General features: G+C 34.2%; 1 protein-coding gene and 1 non-coding gene across 4 annotated transcripts; both read right to left on the minus strand.

The window, feature by feature from the left end:
• Window positions 1-501: 501 nt before the first annotated feature.
• Window positions 502-608, minus strand: LOC128279954 (small nucleolar RNA R71). Its single transcript, XR_008270138.1, has one exon. It is a non-coding gene; the product is annotated as a small nucleolar RNA R71 (small nucleolar RNA).
• Window positions 609-17,057: 16,449 nt separating this feature from the next.
• On the minus strand, window positions 17,058-21,072 carry LOC108464852 (zinc finger protein CO3-like). 3 transcript variants are annotated; one of them, XM_017765126.2, is made up of 4 exons: window positions 20,379-21,072; window positions 18,296-18,799; window positions 17,577-17,723; window positions 17,058-17,462 (listed from the first exon to the last, which is right to left on the minus strand). In XM_017765126.2, exons 1-4 carry the CDS (start codon window positions 20,481-20,483, stop codon window positions 17,370-17,372), a joined length of 849 nt encoding a protein of 282 aa, XP_017620615.1. In that variant the 5' UTR covers window positions 20,484-21,072; the 3' UTR covers window positions 17,058-17,369. The 3 variants fall into 3 exon arrangements, with proteins under 3 accessions (XP_017620615.1, XP_017620616.1, XP_017620618.1); XM_017765127.2 differs by having other exon boundaries at window positions 18,296-18,784; window positions 20,379-21,070; XM_017765129.2 differs by lacking the exon at window positions 20,379-21,072 and adding an exon at window positions 19,513-19,739 and having other exon boundaries at window positions 18,296-18,784.
• Window positions 21,073-21,317: the final 245 nt, after the last annotated feature.

Raw genomic sequence — 21,317 nt, forward strand, 5'->3', positions numbered from 1 at the left:
TTGTTTAATTAATAAACATTAATACTTTGTTCACCATTTTTCCCTTACATTAAAACTTTAATAAACATTAAAATCAAGGCCATTGATGTCCACTCATATGTTCAATGGTCAAATAACAACATAAGGACCTCTCAATTATAAAGACATATCAAATAAGCCCTTTAACAATTAGATGACCACTTTTACATTTTATGTGATTAGGTCCTTTTTTAAAATTAAACACACAAACAATCAAATTTTCATACGAAACATTCAGGGACATAAATTCACATATTATAAGCATAAAAAATAATATTAAAATATTTTCTAACTCGGATATGTGGTCCCGAAACCATTATTTTGACTAGGGTCTAAATCGGACTGTTACAGAAGTTGTTTCCGTACTCGTTACTAGATCGAGCATGAGCACGGCTCAATTCATTGCCACCAAGTTCCATATCTGCATGGTAAGAATAATTAGAGAGATTTTTGGTTAAGTATTTCCCGCCTAGCAAAAACGCTAATTTGAGGAATGAGATCACAACTTTCCAACAATTGGATAACGAGTCTTTGTATGAGGCTTAGGAGCGATTCAAGGAGTTACTTCATAAGTGTCCTCATCATGGGATTTGTAACACCCCTTACCCATATTTGACACCAGGATAGGGTCCGAGAAGTTGTCAGACTCAAACATAAACTTTCATACAAAACCGGGCCATAAAATTTTGCCTAAATTAAAACCATTCATTAACATACGTAACGTCTCTTATATGGGCCCATGAGGCTTAAAACATACATTGGGTGTGGTTTGGGACTAAATCGAAAACTTTCAGAACTTATACAACACTTAGAAATTTTCTTATGTTGGAGGGTTACACGCCTGTGTGGGTAGGCCTGTGGTCACCCACGCCCGTGTGGCTTAGGACATGCCCATGTCCTCAGCCCGTGTAACTCTCTGTTTATGACATCATCAACAAAATAGGGTCACACAGCCAAGACACACAACCATGTGCTTAGGCCGTGTGGCGAATTAAATTCCAAAAATCAGATGCAGACTTCACATGGCTAGGGCACACGTCTATGTCCTGAGGTCGTGTCCTTCACACGGTCGTGTCTCTGCCCTTGTGTTTGCTATTGAGAATTTTGTTTTACCTAATTAGGGTGTAGGGGACACACGACCGGATCACACGCCTATGTGGCAAACCGTGTGTCACACATGGCCTAGACACATGCCCGTGTGTCTACCCGTTTGGACAACTTTAAGGCTACTTTCCGAGCCAATTGCCACATTTATTTGCACAAACACATACATAACTTCAAGGGAACTTGACGTGGCATAATTAAGCACTTAAACATACACAAAAAAACATGATTATGGCATTATCATGTTAGCTTATACATGCATAAGACACCATACTTTATCAAGCCCATCTTACCAATTCTCACTTAAGTCATGGTTATCATCATATTAAAAAAATCCCAATTAAATTTATAATCATTCATAGCCACAACACATCTCATCACATACACACAACCACTAACCACATCACAATTGCATAAGTACATGCATGCTTGAATAAATAGGCTTACAACCCAATAATCATTATAAGCCATACCTCATGGCCATACACAAAATGAATCAAATATCATCATGAGCCAACACATTTGGCTAAACCAATATGACATATAACAAAAAGACCAAGTCCCTATACATGTCATACTTAAAATGTTAAGACTAACTATACCTAAATGTCCAATTAATAGTGTGATCGAGTCTCCGACGTCCTTCAATCCCCGAGCTAGCTTTGCAATACTATAAGAAATGGGAAAGAGAGGAGAGTAAGCATATAGCTTAGTAAGTTCACATGCAAATAAATAGCAACATAATCATGAATATTATACAATTAACTTAACATAATTTACATATATGTCATCATAGTTTCATAGGCATAACTTACTCATTTTCAATCTTACCAAAAGTTCATCACATATCGAGCTTATTCATATGAGTTTTTCATACATACCTGTACCAACTCGTAACACATCCTCATATTTCCTCATCATTGACTTACTTGTCAAATAACCCACTGATTTACCCGTTGAACACTTAGAATACTATCAGATACACGGAAAGCTTGCACATAATGCTTCATATGTAGCCACATGCTACCTCATATCACATATCACACATCGCTTGGTCTCAAGCTAATCACGGGCCTGCTCACACAAGTTGACAGTCAGGACGTAACTACTCGGGCTGCTCATACAAGCTGACAGGTACTAGCAACACATGCCGGGCTACCCAGCCACCGGTAGACGTACAAGACCAGCACCCGGATCACATTACATACATCACATAATCTCATGAGCTCATAATCACACAGTTCCTAGTGACATGTCACTCGAATCCCAATCTATTCCTAAAGTTCAAATGGGATTTTCTCAATGTCACATCTTCGTCGAACTCTTTCACAATGTTATTCTCATTGACCATAATGTCATTCATACACTCATTATAACAATTAAACATGGGAATTCATACATAAATAAAGCATTAAAACATGATACAACATTGCATTATTTACACATGAATTTTCATTGGTACCAAAAATAGTAAAAACGAATCTAATCGTCGTACACCTTGTTTTTCCCCTGATCAAGGTTTGTTCTTCATTTTCCGTGCTCTATAATACCAAATTTAGCTTATTTAATACACACATTATTTAATACACACATTATTCAATTCAGTCCATAACTTATACTTTGACAAAACTACCTTTTTACCTCTAATCTTTCACATATTTACAAATTAGTCCTTAGGCCCGTAAAATGAAATGAACTCATTTTCTTTATTACTCAAGCCTAGCCGACCCACACACACGCTCATATTAGCCCATATTTTTCATCAAAATTAGATTTTTACTACACATTTTTACATCTTTTACAAATAAGTCCTTTTTATGCATTTCCATCAAAAATCACTTAGTAAAAGATGTTAAACACACATCAAACTTTCATAATCTACCATGAAACATCAACATACATCCATGTCACACATGGGTAGATTTTTTAACATGAACCCTAGCTTAAATAAATGGTAGAAATAGCTAGATCGATTGATGGCAACTTCAAAAATACAACAAACATTAAAAATGGGGCCAGGATGCACTTACTATTGAGCTTGAAAGGATGAACAAAACCCTAGCTATGGCTCCTTAGAAATTTCAGCAATAGGAAAGGAAGATGGACACAATTTTTGACTTATTTTCCCTTTTTTATTCTTTTATTAACCAAATGACAAAAATTCTCTTAAGACATTTCTTTGAAATTTTACATACCCATGCCCATTTTTGTCCATAAAAATAGAAATTGGGAAAATTTCTATTTAAGGACCTCTAATTAATAATCCATGCCAATTTCATTCTTAAAACTTCTAGAACTCACATTTTGCAACTTTTTCAATTTAGTCCTAAAAGTTGAGTTGGACACTTACTCATAAAATTTCTTTATGAAACTTTCACACAATCATGCAAACATATCATGGACCTCAAAACAATCATAAAAAAAAATATTTTTCTACTTTGAATTTGTGGTCTCAAAACTACTATTCTGACTAGGCCCAAAATCAGGATGTTACAGGATTCCTCATTGTATCAAGTTGGAGACATGCTATAATGGTCTCACTGCACATACAAGATCGATGGTAAATGCTTCTGCGAATGGTGGAATTTTGTTTAAGTCTTATAATGAGGCTTGTAAGATTATTGAGAGGATTGCGAGTAATAACTATCAATGGCCAACAAATCGAACAGCTTCAGGAAGACGTGTAGCCGGAGCTCATGAAGTTGATGCCATCACTTCGTTATTAGCTCAGGTATCATCTATTTCCTCTATGTTAAAATAGTTTGCCGCTAATAGTGCTAATAATTCTACAACTCAGCCACTAAGTTCATTTGAAGTAGTCTATTGTAAGTACAGTGGAGAAGGTCATTCTTTTAAGAATTGTTCATCAAATCCTGAGTTAGTGTACTATGTGGGGAACCAAAATCAAAATAAAAGTGGACAAAGTCCCTAGTCCAACTTCTACAATCCTTCATGGCGTAATCATTCTAATTTTTCTTGGAGCAACCAAGGAAATGGACCGAACAACAGCCTATTGCAGCATAGACCCAACCAATCTCAAGGGTTTAATCAGCAAGCTCCAAAACCACCTCAACTTGAGGCATCAAACAGTTTGGAGAACTTGTTGAAAGCGTACATGGTAAAAAATGACGCTTTGATCCAAAGCCAAGCAGCAACATTGAAAAATTTGGAAAACCAAATAGGTCAGTTAGCTACGGAGCTTTGTAATAGACCGCAAGGAACCTTATCGAGCAATACTAAGAATCCAAGAAATTTGGGTAAAGAACATATCAAAGAACATATCCAAGAAGTGGCACAATTATGGAACCCCGATTGATTGATGTCAAAGATAAGCCCGTTGAGAAGAATCAACTAGCTGTTGAAATTCCTACATCAAAAGAGTCAAAATCTACAAAGACTGATAAGGAAAATCTTAACTTAGTGAATTCAGATACTTTAACATCTTCTTTGGATACAAATTTACCTACTCAAAAGAGTTGTTCAAATCAATCAAAAGTTCCATCTCCCCATATTCGTAAAGATTGTAGCAACACAAGCAGAAATAGGAGGTGCAATTCAAGAAGGTTTTGGATGTTCTGAAGCAGTTACACATCAATATTCCGTTGGTGGAAGCTTTAGAAAAAATGCCAAATTATGTGAAGTTTATGAAGGATATACTGTCCAAGAAGAAATGGCTGAGTGAGTATGAGACTGTTGCCTTAACAAATGAGTGCAGTGCGTTCTTGCAGAACAAACTGCGACCGAAATTGAAAGACCCAGGAAGCTTTACTATATACCCTGTAACATTGGTGAATCTTATTGTGGTAAAGCTTTGTGTGATTTAGGAGCGAGTATCAACTTGATGCCTAAGTCACTTTTCAAGATGCTAGGGATAGGTGAAGTAAGACCTACAACTGTGACGCTTTAGCTAGCAAACCGATCTTTAGCATATCCCTAGGGAAAGATCGAGGATGTTTTGGTAAGAGTCGATAAATTTATTTTTCCTGCTAATTTCATTGTCTTAGATTTTGAAGCAGATAAGGAAGTGTCGATCATCCTTGGGAGACCTTTCTTAGCCATGAGAAGAACGTTAATTGATGTGCAGAAAGGTGAAATCAAGTAACTTTTAACATTCTTAAAGCAATGAAATTTCCCGGTCTGATAGAAGAGTGTTTAGTTATGGAAAAGATAGAAACCTTGGTTTTTATGGAAAGCAATTTTGAAGAATATCCATTGGAGAAAGCCTTAGATCTTAACCCTTTGGAGGATGAAGAAAGTGAAGAAAACATGGCTTTGATGGAAACCAATATGAGAAATTTTATTCAATCCACATGGTTTGAACCACTGGAGATAGAATTCAGAGAATTTGTGCAACCCAAGTTGTCAATTGAAGAACCACCTAAACTCGAACTAAAAGTACTTCCTTCCCATTTAAAATTCGTGTATTTAGGTGACTATTCCACTTTGGCAATGATTATTTCAGCAGAACTGACGAAAGATCAAGAGGAGCAACTAATTGTTGTTCTAAAGAAATTTAAGAAAGCAATTGGTTGGACCATAGCTGATATTCGAGGTATAAACCCTTCTTTTTGCATGCATAAAATTATTTTTGAAGAAGGCGAAAGAGCTAGAATTGATGGGTAAAGGAGACTCAATCCTATTATGAAAGAAGTTGTGAGAAAGGAAGTGATCAAATGGTTAGATGCAGGAATCATCTATCCTATTTCAGATAGTTCGTGGGTAAGTCCAGTGCAGTGTGTGCCGAAGAAAAGTAGAATCACGATTGCTGAAAATGAGCATAACGAGTTGATTTCAATGAGAACTATTACTGGTTGAAGAATCTATATTGATTATAGAAAATTGAATAAAGCCACTCGGAAGGACCATTTTTCGTTGCCTTTTATGGATCAGATGTTAGATCGACCGGCAGGTAATCAATTTTATTTTTTTTAGATGGCTACTCGGGATATAACCAAATAGTTGTAGCTCTAGAGGACCAACATAAAACAACCTTTACTTGTTCATACGATACATTTTCTTTTAGGTGAAATGGCTTTTGGTTTATGCATGCACCTATAACATTTCAACGATGCATGATGGCAATATTCACTGATATGGTTGAAAATTTTGTTGAGGTTTTCATGGATGATTTTTCTGTTTTTGGTAAAACTTATGATATTTGTTTGAGTAATTTGGCTAAGGTACTGAAGAGATGCGAAGAGACGAATCTTGTCCTTACTTGGGAAAAATACCATTTTATGGTTAAGGAAGGGATTGTCTTAGGGCATAAAATCTCAAAGAAATGAATTGAATTCGATAAAGCCAAGGTGGACGTAATTGAAAGATTACCAGCCCCAATTAATGTGAAATGAGTCAAAAGTTTCTTAGGTCATGCCAATTTTTACCGAAGGTTTATCAAAGATTTCTCAAAAATTTCTAAACCGTTGTGTTTGTTGTTAAAGAAAGATACATTGTTTGATTTCAACAAAGCATGTTTGGAAGCTTTCGAAGATCTAAAAAAATGGTTAATCTCAACCCCAATAATCATTACACCTGATTGGAGCTCACCTTTTAAGTTGATGTGCGATACAAGTGATTATGTCGTTGGAGCTGTGATGGGTCAAAGAAAAAACAAAGTGTTTCACCCTATTTACTATACAAGTAGAACTTTGACGAGAGCCCAACTTAATTATATGGTAACTAAAAAGGAACTTTTTGCCATAGTTTTTGCTTTTGGAAAATTGCACTCATATCTTATAGGTACCAAAGTTACAGTATTTACTAACCATGCAGCCATTAAATACTTGCTCACGAAGAAAGATGCGAAATCGAGGCTAATTCGTTGGATACTTTTACTCCAAGAATTTGACCTTGAGATCCAAAATAAAAAAGGAGTTAAAAATCAAATAGATGATCATCTGTCGAGGTTGGAGCAAGATGAGGTAATTCGATCATGTGTGCCTATCAACGAGAATTTCCCAGATGAACACTTATTTGAGATAAGACGAATTCATGAAACACCTTGGTTTGCTGATTTTGCCAATTATCTTGCATGTGGAATAATTCCTCGAGAAATGACATACCAATAAAGGAAAAAATTCCTTCATAATAGTCGGTATTATTTTTAGGAGGATTCGTTTTTGTTTAAACAGTGGGCAGATAATATAATCTGAAAGCGTGTAGCTGAAAGTGAGATTGCTGAGATCTTGTATCATTTACATTCATCTCCAAGTGGGGGACACTTTGGTGGTTCACGTATTATAGCTAAGATTTTGCAAGTAGGTTTCGTTTGGCCTACACTATTTAAAGATGCTTATGCTTATGTGAAGAACTGTGATAAATGCCAAAGGATCAGAAATATATCAAGGAGGAATGAGATGCCCTTAACAAACATTTTGGAGATTGAATTATTCAATGTATGGGACATTAACTTCTTAGGCCCGTTTCCTTCTTTATAACACCCCTAACTCGTAACCGTCATCGAATTAGGGTTACGATGCATTACCAAACAGATAGAATATTTCAGACCAATTCAAAATCACAAATATCACATAAAATTAATACATAGGCAATCATCTACAATCCATCTCTTATGAAGGTCTACGAGACCTAAATCATATTTTTAAGGACAGTCAGGACTAAACCGAGCACATTCATAAATTTCAGAACTCAGAAAAATTTTCAATTCTGTTGATGTCACATGCCCATGTGACCAGGCCATGCCAAAACAAGGCATACATACTGACTTTCACCCACGGCCAACAGACATGCCCGTGTGCTATGGCGGTGTGATACTTAGCTAGCTACTGACTTAACCCCACGGCCATATGACATGCTCATGTGTCTTAATTGTATGGTCTTAGGAGGTTACTGCTTTGCATACACGGCCACAAGGCACGCCTGTGTGCCCTGGCCGTGTGGCACAATGTAGGCTTGGTTTAAGCCAAATTGCCACCCCTTTTTGGGTTATTCCTACAAGTAACATTAAACAACATTTATACAAAAATTTTCAGCCAATTCCATGCTCAAAACATGCTTTACTATAACTAATCATCATCATTCAATAACTTATTCAAATCCATACCAAAACTAAGCACAAACATATCATTTGCTAGCCAACTCTCATGGCATAACATATATACATATCAAAACTTAAATACATAGATATTCCAGGCTATACATGCCATACTTAAAATATTTACACCTTCAAAAGTACCAAAATGAGTTCGATAAAGTGGTGACAATCCTCGACTATCCCCGAGCCTTTAGTAGTTACAATAACTGTAAAACAGACAGAAATTATACAAAGTAAGCTACAAAGAGCTTAGTAAGCCAAATTCAATTGGTTTAACTATTAAATCATATAAAGTAAAAATCTACAGCAAGAATTCATAACCATTTCACAGAATGGTTCATAAGCCTAACCATGCTCATTTGCTTGTATATATGTCATATTTCATTTCCATGATTTCATACTACTTCCCATTCATTATTTCACAGAAACAGAGTCTTTCATATTCAGAAATTTAGTATGATACAAACGTACCTGTATAGATCATACATTTTATATATTCATTCCCATATCTCGTATTCTATCATCAGATGATTCAGAAACGATACAGACACTCATAAATGGGTACAATGCTGATGTCCCGGACGTGGTCTTACATGTAATTCAGCTTCGATGCCTCTGTCCCAGACAGGGTCTTACACAAAATTAAATACGATGCCTATGTCCCTGACATGGTCTTACACGTAAATCTCAAATCGAGGCCTGTGTCCTAGACACGGTCTTACACGATATCTCAGATCAATGTCAACGTTCTTTTAGAAACATACAGAGCTTTTCAGATACTAGCATATTATTGGAGTTTACTCAAAATTTATTCATCAGGCTCTCAAGGTCTTCCAACACATATTATAGTTTGTATGCATAGAATTTAGTCAATTTAACACGTAATTGTAATTTGACTTACCTCGTATGAATTTCGGACGGAAACGAGTTAACTATTCAACTATTTTGGACTTCCCTCGATCTAAGTCTGATTTTCTCTGTTCTTGATCTATTACAATTCAAATTCAACCATTCAATCATTCATTTCATTCAAAATAATCCATGAACACATATTTAGGGAACTTTGCATCAAAATAATCCATGAACACATATTTAGGGAACTTTGCATTTTAACCCATACATTTTCACACTTTGACAATTTAGTCCATTTTTCACAAAATCACACATATGAAAAATTCACCAAGACTATAGCTTGGCCGAGTATACATAGCTTCCATACAAGCCCAAATAACATATTTAATTCACAATTTAGTCCTTCAAAGCCTCATTTTTAGAAATTAGCCCAAATAGCTCTAGTCCATCAAAAATTCAAGAACAAAGTATGATAATCTCACATATATCTTTCATAATCCATATAAAAACATTACAAAGCTCATATAAACATCAATGGCACATTTCATAACCTTCAATAGAAATTCTAATTCAGACATGGGTTTTGAAGAACACGAAGCAACGATCACAGAAACGTAGAAATTATCAAAAACAGACGAAAATTCATACCTTAATCAAGGATTAAGCTAGTCGAAACCTAGCTTGATATTTTCTATTCTTTTTCTTTCAAATAATCAGCCAAAAAAGGTGAAAATGCCTAGCAATTTTATGTTTTCTTTATTATAAAACATATTATTACACAAATGACTATTTTAACCTTAACTATTTCATTTTAAAATCCACCAACTAATGTCCATATTTGTCCACCATTAAAACAAATGGTAAATTTGACATGCAAGGACTATCACTTAAATAAGCCAAATCAAATTGGTACTTTTAACATCTAGCACACAACTTTTACACTTTACGTGATTAGGTCCCTTTTGCAAATTAATCACAGAAACTTCGCAGATATAAATTCACATATCACAGACATAGAAAATAATATTAAAATATTTTTTTCAGAATCAGTTACGTGGTTTCGAAACCACTGTTCTAACTAGAGTCTAAATCAGACTGTTATATTTTTCGTATGGGAACAAATACATCTTAGTTGTTGTAGACTATGTATCCAAGTGGGTTGAAGCTGAAGCATACCCTACAAATGATGCTAAGATAGTCATACGATTCCTACATAAGCATGTATTTACACGATTTGGGAAACCAAGAGCTATTATTAGTGATGAAGGTTCTCACTTTGTGGCTTAAGTGGTTGCTTGAAAAATATGATGTGAAGCATAAAATTGCTACTTCTTATCACCCCCAGTCTAATGGGCAAGTTGAAAGAGTGAACCATGAAATCAAAGGTATTCTTGAAAGGGTAGTACGCCCTAGCAGAAAAGATTGGTCTCGAAGGCTCGATGATGCATTATGGGCCTATCGAACAACATTTAAGACACTGATAGGAATGAGTCCTTATCAGTTAGTCTTTGGAAATGCATGTCATTTGCCATTAGAGTTGGAGAATAGAGCTCACTGGGCTTTGAAGCAGTTAAACTTTGATCTTAAGCAAGCCGGTGAGAGAAGGATGTTATAACTTGATGAGTTGGAAGAGCTGAGGTTGTTTTCCTATGAGAATACAAAAATGTGTAAAGAAAGATCAAAGAGATGGCATGATATTCATATACAACCTTGCGAGTTTAAAGAAGGTTAGAAGGTTTTATTGTTTAATTCAAGGTTGAAGTTATTTCCTAGGAAGCTTAAATCCCGATGGAAAGGACCCTATACCATCTACTGAGTTTATCCTTATGGAGTTATTGAATTATACAACAATTACGGAGGTACGTTTAAAGTTAATGGTCAACGTCTCAAACACTACTGGGATGGTGAAGTTGAGCGAGTTAGATCCTCATTCAAATTAACAGACCCTTGATTTTTCATGAACTCATTTTGTAAATACATAAATAATTAAAACTTATTTCTTAACTTATTACATTTAATTAATTCTGTCTAAAGAGATTGGAACTTAAGCGGGACCACTGTGACCCCTCCAACCTTTCTTGGGAATTAATTTAATGTAATTTGTTACGAAGAAATTTTCTAATTAAGATTTAAAATTTTTATGTTTCATTTGTTTTGTTTAAATTTTAAAATTTAAGTTAATAAAGGGGGTCAAATTTGGCCCAAGTATTAATCAGTTTTTTTTTAGTAAGTTTGTAAATACAGTCTGAGTTTGAGGTCTAAGACAACAAAAAAGAGGGAAAAATCCATACTTTTCCGCTACTCCCATTACTTGCCTAATGTAGCTAAATTTTCGCTACATGTTGCCCTAATTCTTCCCTATATAAACTCCTCTTCATTCTACTATTTTTCATATCCCTCAAAGCAATTTGCTTAACCCTAAAAATCCCTAAATCTCCCTTTTGTATCGCTAGCCTCAAGTCCTGAAAGAAACCCTAGTCTCTCTTCCTTTTTTTTCGAAATCACCTACTGCTGTCGCAAGAAGATTGCCGAAGCACCAACGTTGCTGTCGCACATCGCTATTGTCACTGTCACACACTGCCGTTGCTATCGCTGCTGCCACACCATCCTTGCCGTCGCAAGATTTTTGTCGTAGAAAGTCCTTACCCACCTTGTCGATTTCTCTTTTCCCCCTTGTGCAGAAACTTTTCCAAATTCTCAAGAAAAGACACCATGTCTCGCAAAAGAACTAGATCTTCAAAGACTACTCTTGAAAACTCGATTTTGATCGATGAAGAAGTGAAAGAGAGATTTGATTCAATCTTCAAGCATCAACCTATGATGCCGTAAATAGGTTTTAACTTGAAGAGTCATGATTTGATGGTTGTTCCTATACCTATTAAATAGAAAATCAATGCTCTTAAGTGGGAACGATTTTGTGATGCTCGTTCACTTTTCGATGATGAACTAGTTCAAGAATTCTATGCTAGTTTGACTATGCAAGAGCTACTAAGGTCATCGTTCGAAAGAAAAAGGTACCTCTTATTTCTAAGTCCATCAATGATTTGTTTAACTTATCTGATGTTCAAGAAGATGGGTACTACCCTATGATGAACAATATCAATTGGGATTTTCTTCAACAAGTGCTTGATGTTGTGACAAATCCGAGATCCCAATGGATTATAAGAAAGTTTGGGAGCCATTCTTGCCGAAAGGAATACCTAAAACCAGTAGCAAAGGTATGGTTTTATTTCGTTTGCTACAATTTTATGCCTATCTCACATAGTTCCACCATCTTGATGGAACGGATGCTCTTGTTATATGTAATTTTGATAGAGAAGTCCATTAATGTTGGGAAATTTATTCTCAAGGAGATTCATGATTATGCTAAAAAGAAGATAGAAGTGCTTATTTTCCATTATTAGTCACTTCACTTTGCTTAACCACCCATGTTAAAACACAAGCAAATCTGAAGGGGCAATATGTTCAAGGGTGCATTACAAATCATGATCTTGAAAGGTTAGTAGAGAAGGTGCATGAGCTGAATCAAGGCGAGCAAGAAGAGCCAACTGAGCCAGATACCGAGGAGTCAACAAATGAAACTGAAACTGAAGCTAATTCAATTAAAGACACTGAAGAAGAAAAATCTGACAAGGAATCGAACAGTCCTAAACCAGTTGAAGGATCTGCAACCCCTGAACTAGAGGTTGAGCCAGAAAAAGAAACAGTCAAGCTAAGTGTTGAACCTGAATCTACAACTCCAATGCTGACATCTGCAAGCGCTTCAAAGAAATCGGAGTTGTCAAATTATGATGGATATGTGCAAGTTCATGCACAATCAACAACAAACTTACTGGAAATATGCAAAAATTAGAGATGACTCAATTCGGAATACTTTTAAAATATCTCTAATACTTTTGTTCCTGAGTTCCCAGATGCAATCTTTGAGATATGGATGGAAGATACTGATTATGCAAGTGGAGATCTAGCTGAAAAAGACAAGGGGAATGAGTCAAAAAAATAAAAAGGGGATTCTTGTCTTGTTATTTATTTAATTATTTTTAGGTCTTCAGGAATTTATTTCTTTTGTAATTAGGATTTAATTTCTACAGAATAAAGCATAACAAGCATGAATAAACTTAACACTTTTTTAGAAAGAATAAGACTAAGTGATGTGGTAATGGGAATGAACATGTCTAGGATTAGTTATTAGGAAAGACTTGGTATTTAAGCAGTCTTAATGACTCACCTCTCTTTCTTTACAACCCTACCTGGTGTTCAATTTTCATTCATTACTTTGTTCTCACAATGAGGACATTGCTTCTTTTTAAAAGGGGGTAAGGCAATAAAATTGCTCAAATTTTAAAATTTTTCAAGTATTTTTCAACCATTTCTTTCATAAGTATGTTTTAATAAATGAATGTTTAGAGACATTTTTTGTTAATGAGATAGTTTGTATGAAAGTATGAATGATGATTTTATCTGAGTGAAAGTATGTTATCATGAAGAATGGAATGCTTGTATGATTTTAGCCTTAGTAATGTTTGCGATGAAAACTTAGTTTCTCTTGAGATTAGACATGCATGAAAGGTTATATCTTTAGAATTAACTTAGTAACTTTCTTGAAGCGAAATCCTAGGAGACATAAAAATCTAAAATGATATAGGCACTATTTCTTTGGATCGTCTGAGCCTTTTCAAGCCAACCCTATGACATCAGACCCTTAAAACTGTAATTTTTGAACTTAAAGGCTTGTTTATTGTAATGAACCTACACTATAAGCCACATTACCATCTTTTAAGTTATCCTAATTTTGTGCACCCATCTTAACTAAAGTTGTCTTGGTAATCAACATTTGAGGAAATTTTCAAAAAGATGTATGTGCTCATGCTAAAAAAAATTGAGATAAAGAAAGAGCGAAGAAAAGTTTGCTCAGTCTCCAAAAAGAAAAATGTATGAACTTGAGTTCAAAATAAGTTTGAGGGTGTTCCAAAGGTTCATTTAAAGAACAAGGCTGTATTTCAGATAAATCCAAGACAAAGTTAAAGGTTAAGATTTTGCAACCAAAATGTCTCATCTCTTAAAATCCCTACCTTTAACTGAGCCATTACAATCTTAAAAAAGACCTATTGATTTGATGATTATGTCACCTAAATTAGTGGAGAGGAAGTACTAAGTTCAACATATGAAGATCATAAATAAGCCTTATGATTGTTTGCTTGATTTATAAGAATTTACATTGACTGAAGAATGTTATCTATGGTTGTGACGTACATACAAACTATGCTTAATGTTGGCATATTTTGAAACTTAGTATGAAACTCTAAAAATGTTTGCCTATGAATTACTTGTTAATAAAGAAGATCTATGAACATGAAGTTATTAATGCATGATTATGGGACAAAGATTGATGTTGCTTAAGCAGTTAGCAATTTTGCCTTAGCAAGACCTGTTGCTGTGCATAAACATTACTCGGGACAAGCAATGATTTAAGTTTGGGGGTGTGTAAACTGAAAAATATATAAGATTTTTCCTATGCAATTTATCACCTTTTTACTTAAATTCGTTGTTAAAATTAAGTAATCGTTTAATAAATTAATGAAATATGTGAAAATATGAAATTAGGACATGGAAATTATTAAAATGTGATCTTATGCTTTATTATATAGTTTCCATGCATAAAATGGCTTATTTTTATTTATTTGAACATATTATATTTTTAAGACATAAAATAAGCCATGCATGATTAAATTAAATAATAAAATATAAAATTATATTTAATAATTCATTTTAAAATATTTCATTAATAACTGGGTTTTAATTAATTAATTATTTTATTTTTTAGTCCTTTAATTTATTGATTTATTTTAGACAGGTCTGATAGCTTTGTTGGATTACAAAAACCGTCAAAATTGAAGACCAAGTCAACCCAATTTCGGCTACACATGGTTGTCCACATAGACCACTTTTTGGTTTAATTACACAAGGTCCTTGCAATGTTGAAGAAATTAGAGATTTGCCCGAAGATTTACATTTGGCCGAGTCTTAGTCCTGAGTTGTTATGGCATTTCAATTGCTTAAAAATCAAGCAAAATTCAACTCAAAATCCACTAAGCATGGCCGACCACTCATTGGAAAAGCTTGAAGAGACTAAACCTTTCTATTTTTAGCAAACTACCCTCCTTTCTTCACCTATAAATAAGGCCTCATTTGATCCCTCATCAATCATCCATCATCCCTCATCATTCTCTCTTCTCTCTCAATTCTCTTTAGCGTTTTCCATTCCCCACGCCTAGCATCATCTTTTCATAGAGATTTTAGCAATTAAGCCTCTTAAAGAGCCCTTGGTCGGCCCCCTTGGAGAGCCATCAGCAAAGGAGCAAAGCGAAAGAGTGAAGAACCCTCGTCGGTCAGAGTCTTGGGTGACAACCACTCTGCTTTGGGTTTAATCTTTCTTTTCTTTAATTCAATCTAAAAATGTTTGCTATTTGTTCTTTGTTCTTATTTACAACAATGTTAGCTTAATTTTATTTAAGCTAGGATGATTGCTTTGATTAAATAATATTTATTTGATTCATGCTTATAATGTTTGTGCCTCAATCAATCATATTTTCAATTAAAATCAAGTCTGTATTTCGTTCATACGTGATTGAAATGCACCTGAATTAGTTGAGCGATCCTAACCAGACGATGGCTACTGGGTATATAATTGAAACGTGCATGCTCAATTTAGATCCTAACCCGATTAAATTGTAGGTTACATAACAACTCTAACCAAGCTTTGTTATCTGCATAGTTTTTAGATTTGTGTGATTAAATTGTTTCAAACCTAACACGTCCCTGTTACCTCACACGAATTCTAAGAATACTTAGTAAATAAGGATCAGTAAAATGCATATTTACTAAGTAAAAAATTCCGAAAGGACCTAACGTGGTTTCCAAACTCATGAAAGATCAAAGTTGACTAAGTTGACCGACATTGATCTATTAATAGGGTCAACATGCCATGATATTTGTTCCAAAATCTATTATTTATATAACAAGATTTTAAAAAATCGCAAAAATCTACTAAAATTTCTATTGGAAACCCAATGTTGTAACTAAATACTTTATAAAAATTGTTAATTAAAATTGTGAAATTCGTAAAAACTATATAATTATGTTTTTGCCATTATAAATTTTATATTTTTTAAAAAAATTACAAAATTAAATTTCCAATAAGATTTTGAGTATTTGGTTACAAAATTAAGTTTCAATAGTAATTTGAGTAATAGTTATAATTTTTGTAGTTGTTATAAATATTATTATATAAATAGATATATCTATATATTCAAACATTTTACTATGTATTATATAAATAAATTTTCAAACCGATGATGTGACATGCGATATCTGGATATTGAGTTTACAATAGGAATTTTAGGATTTTAAAAAAATATATTAATTTTAAAATAATAACATTAAGGTTAGTCCTATACATTAATTAAAAGAAAAAAAATTCTACCAACTTTCTTTATAAATCTGTCACTTATTATTTATAAACTAACCATTTTCTTTTAAAAGAATTTTTTATCACAGAGTGGGTGTACATGTTTATAGTATCCTGTAATTTTGATTAATGTCATGTTGGGGACTCCGATATACCAACAAGAGCCTGTTGGCGTAGCTTACTACTATTAAGAAATGATATTTATTTACCACAAATGAAATTATTGTTGTGTTTGTCCACATGTGAGAATTATTGTAGCAACCAATGGTTGGAATTAAACTCCCAAGGTAAAACTAATAATACATAATTTGACAAAATTATTGGAAGTTTTGGGAAATCATCCCGGCATTGAAAACCGAATTCCCTGACACATCAACACCTAATAAAAAAGAAACACTTCCTTGAAAGGTATATACTTCTGTGCCACCACACAAAAATCCAAAACCCTTGAGTTGGCCTGGACAAGCTTATTGGCCCATTGTTGTCCAATGAAATGCAATCAAATAGATCCATGGATGAGCTCATGATGGAGTGTTGAAAAATCTTAAACATTCATCATCGTTTTATATAACCTGTATGAACAAGTGCAAATTTCTGCTTTGCCATCATTTTATTGAACAAACACTATGTACATCCTACTTGGAGAGGAGAGGAGGTTATTACAGCAAATAAGATAGAATTATTTCTCAGGATCTACGTTCTGGTTTATTTAGCATCAACTCTGTATAAGATTTCCACAAAGGTTTATATATATAGATATATGTGTGTGCGCGCCAAGTTGACACTACTGAGATATATATACATATATATATTATCCATCACCTCTAGGGTCTAGCTACTTCATTCCTGTTTTACTTTGGAATTAGTCAACAATTACTGCCTCTTGGAGTTGTCAGATTCTTCAGTCTTTGCAAACCTTCCACGGATCCTTGGTTGACTGTCAGCAAGAGCCTTCCTGCAAGCGTACTGGACGAAGTGAACCATATTATAAGTTTCAATACCCAAGTCCAACAAAGGATCACAAAAATAACCATGGAGTCTTTACTTGTTTGATTGTAAAATGCATGGAAATTGAAATACCTTGATTTTCCTTCCAAAGTTCCTCTTGGTCTTCTTATTCCTGTATCTGGAAAGCTTTTCCCTTCGATCTTCAGTAGAACAGCAGCTGATCATTATTGGTCGCTCAAGAGGAGAACAGATGACACTCGCATTCCCATTGCCAAGAGTCTGTCATAAAAATTCAGTATCAATGACCCAGCTCATCCTGTGGCAATGGCCACAAACATCTAAAAGTTTCTCAGTCATTACAATGGCAAACATGCTCGGTGCACGACTATAATTTGATGTGTCACTTGATTCTGCTGGTTTCCTTTTCCAGACAAAAGAGAGAACATGTCTGAATTTTAGATATCAGTAGAAAAGAAAAGAGGATCAACATCGCTTCCTAGTGCGATTTTGAAATGGGATAAAGAATGTTGTGTTCATATGTTGATAAGACAACATAGTTGCAAACTAATCTAAATGGTTTGTGCTAAGGTCACTTTTGGGCTCCAGCAGTGAAGAGCAGGAAACTCATGGATGGAAAGATACTCCTCTAATTAGCCAAGGTCGAGGTAATTCAAGGGAGAGGCTCCTAACATCTTAAAATATGGTGCATTTGCTGTAGAAATAAGTTCTAAATCGGATTATTTTTAAGAAAAGAAATGGTATTTCACATAAACGCCAACAGAAAAGTTGACAGCATTAGTATCTGCCACTGCACAGGTAAAATCGTATAAAACCAAGCAATTAAGACTAACCTGTATATCTCCTTCACTAAAAGCTCTCCTCATTCCATAAACAGAACCAAAATCCATTCCAGGAAAATCCAGAAAGTTAGGCTTGATTACAGCTCCTTGCACCCACTCCATTGAGCTTAAGCAACTCGAGCTGACACTTTTCTGAAATGGGATATCAGAGAGCACTTTGTTTTCAAGATTTTGGTTTTCATTGATCTTCACAACAGGAATCTTGATATCAAGGACCTGGGACAGTGGTGTTTCCATAGCTGCTTTTGCCATCATATCCTTTTCACACTCATAGAGAACCTCTAAAAGTTGCTCATTTTGGATTGATTCAATATCAGCAGCCTTAAGTCCTTGGGAAGTAATGACATCTTCACCACATGAGATTAATGAGATGGCAGCAGTCATGGGATCAAGCCCCAGATTTGGTTCTTCAATGATTGGCTCTGGAGCTTTGAACAGATCACCTTCTCCTCCAAGGTCATACTCGGATATTGTGGAAATCTGAACAAGGTTGTTCTACATTAGGCATGAATGAATAAAAGGAAGTTAACATACTAATATTATTAACTGTTGAATAACATCTTTTGCTGAATGAAACAAAAATAAGGGAGGCTAAAATAATTATTTAGCATAATAATTATCAAATCCATAAAACAAAAGAATACAATTTTGACTAGCCCCAACATATGAGTTCAGTTCATTACATATTGTTTTTTTTTTCTCCTGATAAACAGTCATTATTAATTGATTCTTTTACAAAAGATTGCCCTACATCAAACATGTCAAACCCAAGCCGGAAGATTTTAGTGTAACTGTCATCAACCGATGACCAACTTAGCTTATGATGTGCCTCTTCTTTCCTGGCGATCCACAGAAACCAGTATAGGAGTACAACCAAATTCAAATATTGGATTGTTGAACGAATCGATCTAAATATTTCGTTTTAGAGATAACTTACTAAACCTTGATCACGGTTGTGCTATACAATACCAAACTCTGGTAGTTGCTTGTAGGATTGACACTAAGATGATTAGAGCCAAAGGAAATGATAAATTTCTGATGACGCTTCTTTCTATGCTTCAGTATGAACACAGAAATAGTTCATAGTTTAAGACAAACAAATTACTACTAGCAATCACACACACTAATAATCAAATACAAAACCCTTCTTTATAAAAAAAAAATCATGTTTCTTAGTGTAATTGGATAAATATTTATAAAAAACTAACCCTTATTACACTAAGAAAGGATCTACAACACCATGTACGAGGAGCTTTTTTTTTTTTTTTCTCTTACTTTTCCCATAACTAAAATTTTTTACTTTTGACACCAACTAAAATAAAGATAAAATAAACCTCTTGTACTTCCCAAACTTTTTTTAACACTAAAAAGAAATCCAAAACCAAAGAACAATAATTAGTGGCTTTTTTTCTATTTTAATCTGTATGCATAAGTGGCTTAAAAAGTGACCCAAAAACCAGTTCACACCAAAAAGTTCAAAGAAAATGGAGGAAATCTTCAAGAACACGGAAGTCGTGACATGGAAATCATTTTCCAATTATATTCAAACTTTTCTTTGTTTTCTTTCCTTTTTCCTGATGCAGCATGTAAACATGCTTTCATTTTTTCCCCATTTCAGCCTTGTTTGATTTCTGAGACAATGTCCCAAGAGAATAAACTGATTAAAGCCACCCCCCATGAGAACCCAAAAGGCATAGAACATCAAGACTGAAGCTTCAAAATTACAGTTTTTTTTCCTCACTTTTTTTTTTATCATTAGGGGAGGACATGGAACAAAAAGTTTCCCAAATATTGAAATCTGTATAATGGGGGAAATGAAGTTCCACTATGAAATCACTATAAAACTTGAAATTTTAACTGAAACAAACCAAAAAATTCGCCATTTATATACTCCATTTTAAAAGGAAAAACAGAATTACTGAAGGATCAAAGAGCCCCAAATTCATCAGATAGAGGCAAATCAAAGCTAAAACCAGCTTCAAAACCAGACTCAATCCAAAAAATGCAGATCACCAAGAAAACAAAGCAAAAGTGAGAAAAATAAATCAGAGACAAAGGTTAAGATAATCAGTACCGTGGAAGCATTGGGTTTCTGGGTTTTACAGTAATCTATGAACTGCTGAAAATCTTCAGAAAATTTCTGCATGTAAGGGAAAAACAACCCTGTTTCTGCATACATTTTCTCACCCACAAAGCACTCTCCTTGATTCTTCAAACTTCAAAGAACGAACACAACCTTATTTTCTTTCTTAATGAACAAGAGATGTTACTTCACTAAAAAAAACAGAGTTCCGAACAAAAGAAGAGCCAAGTACTAACTTAAAAACATATATGCCAAAATGGTAGATAGTGAAATTTTGCTTGGCTTTTCGGCTTTGGATGTAGGACTTAAATAAGAGAGAACTTTCAAATACATATAATAATCAAAGGGTGCAATTATTATTTTCATTTTCATTCAGTTCTAAGAATTTTATTAAAAAAAAAAAAAGGTGATGTAATCAAATAAGTTTACACTTATAATTTCAAGAAAGTGCAAAAGGAAATGATACTAAACAGGCTCTGTTCCCATTGTCTCTTCTGATGGCCTGGCTCTTTTATTTAACACAGAGAGAGTTAGTAACATAATAATAATTGAATTGTTATTTTATCAAAACTAATTTCTTTCTGTGGGTTGAAATTATAAAATAATAAGGAATTTGTATTATTATAGTAGCAATTGGAAAAGGTGAGGAAGGCACTATGCTTTCGGACATGTTTGTGTTAAATCACTCACTGCGACCTGCATTTTAGAGAAAAAAATTTTAAGTTTAGTCCGGTAAATTTCGTGATTTTAATCGGTTTATTGGGTTTAAATTTTTCTTAAGTTTGTTGTCGAAAAAATAAAATTTAAGCACATATTTTCTAAGGCACCAAGGCAAAGGAAAAAGAAACTAAGAAATAAAAAAACAAAGAGTAAGAAATCAACAGTTTTTTAACTTAAAAATGGAATGGATACAAATGAATGGGAGAGCTC

Source organism: Gossypium arboreum, chromosome 8 (assembly GCF_025698485.1).
Source record: "Gossypium arboreum isolate Shixiya-1 chromosome 8, ASM2569848v2, whole genome shotgun sequence".
NCBI classification, from domain to species: Eukaryota; Viridiplantae; Streptophyta; class Magnoliopsida; order Malvales; family Malvaceae; genus Gossypium; species Gossypium arboreum.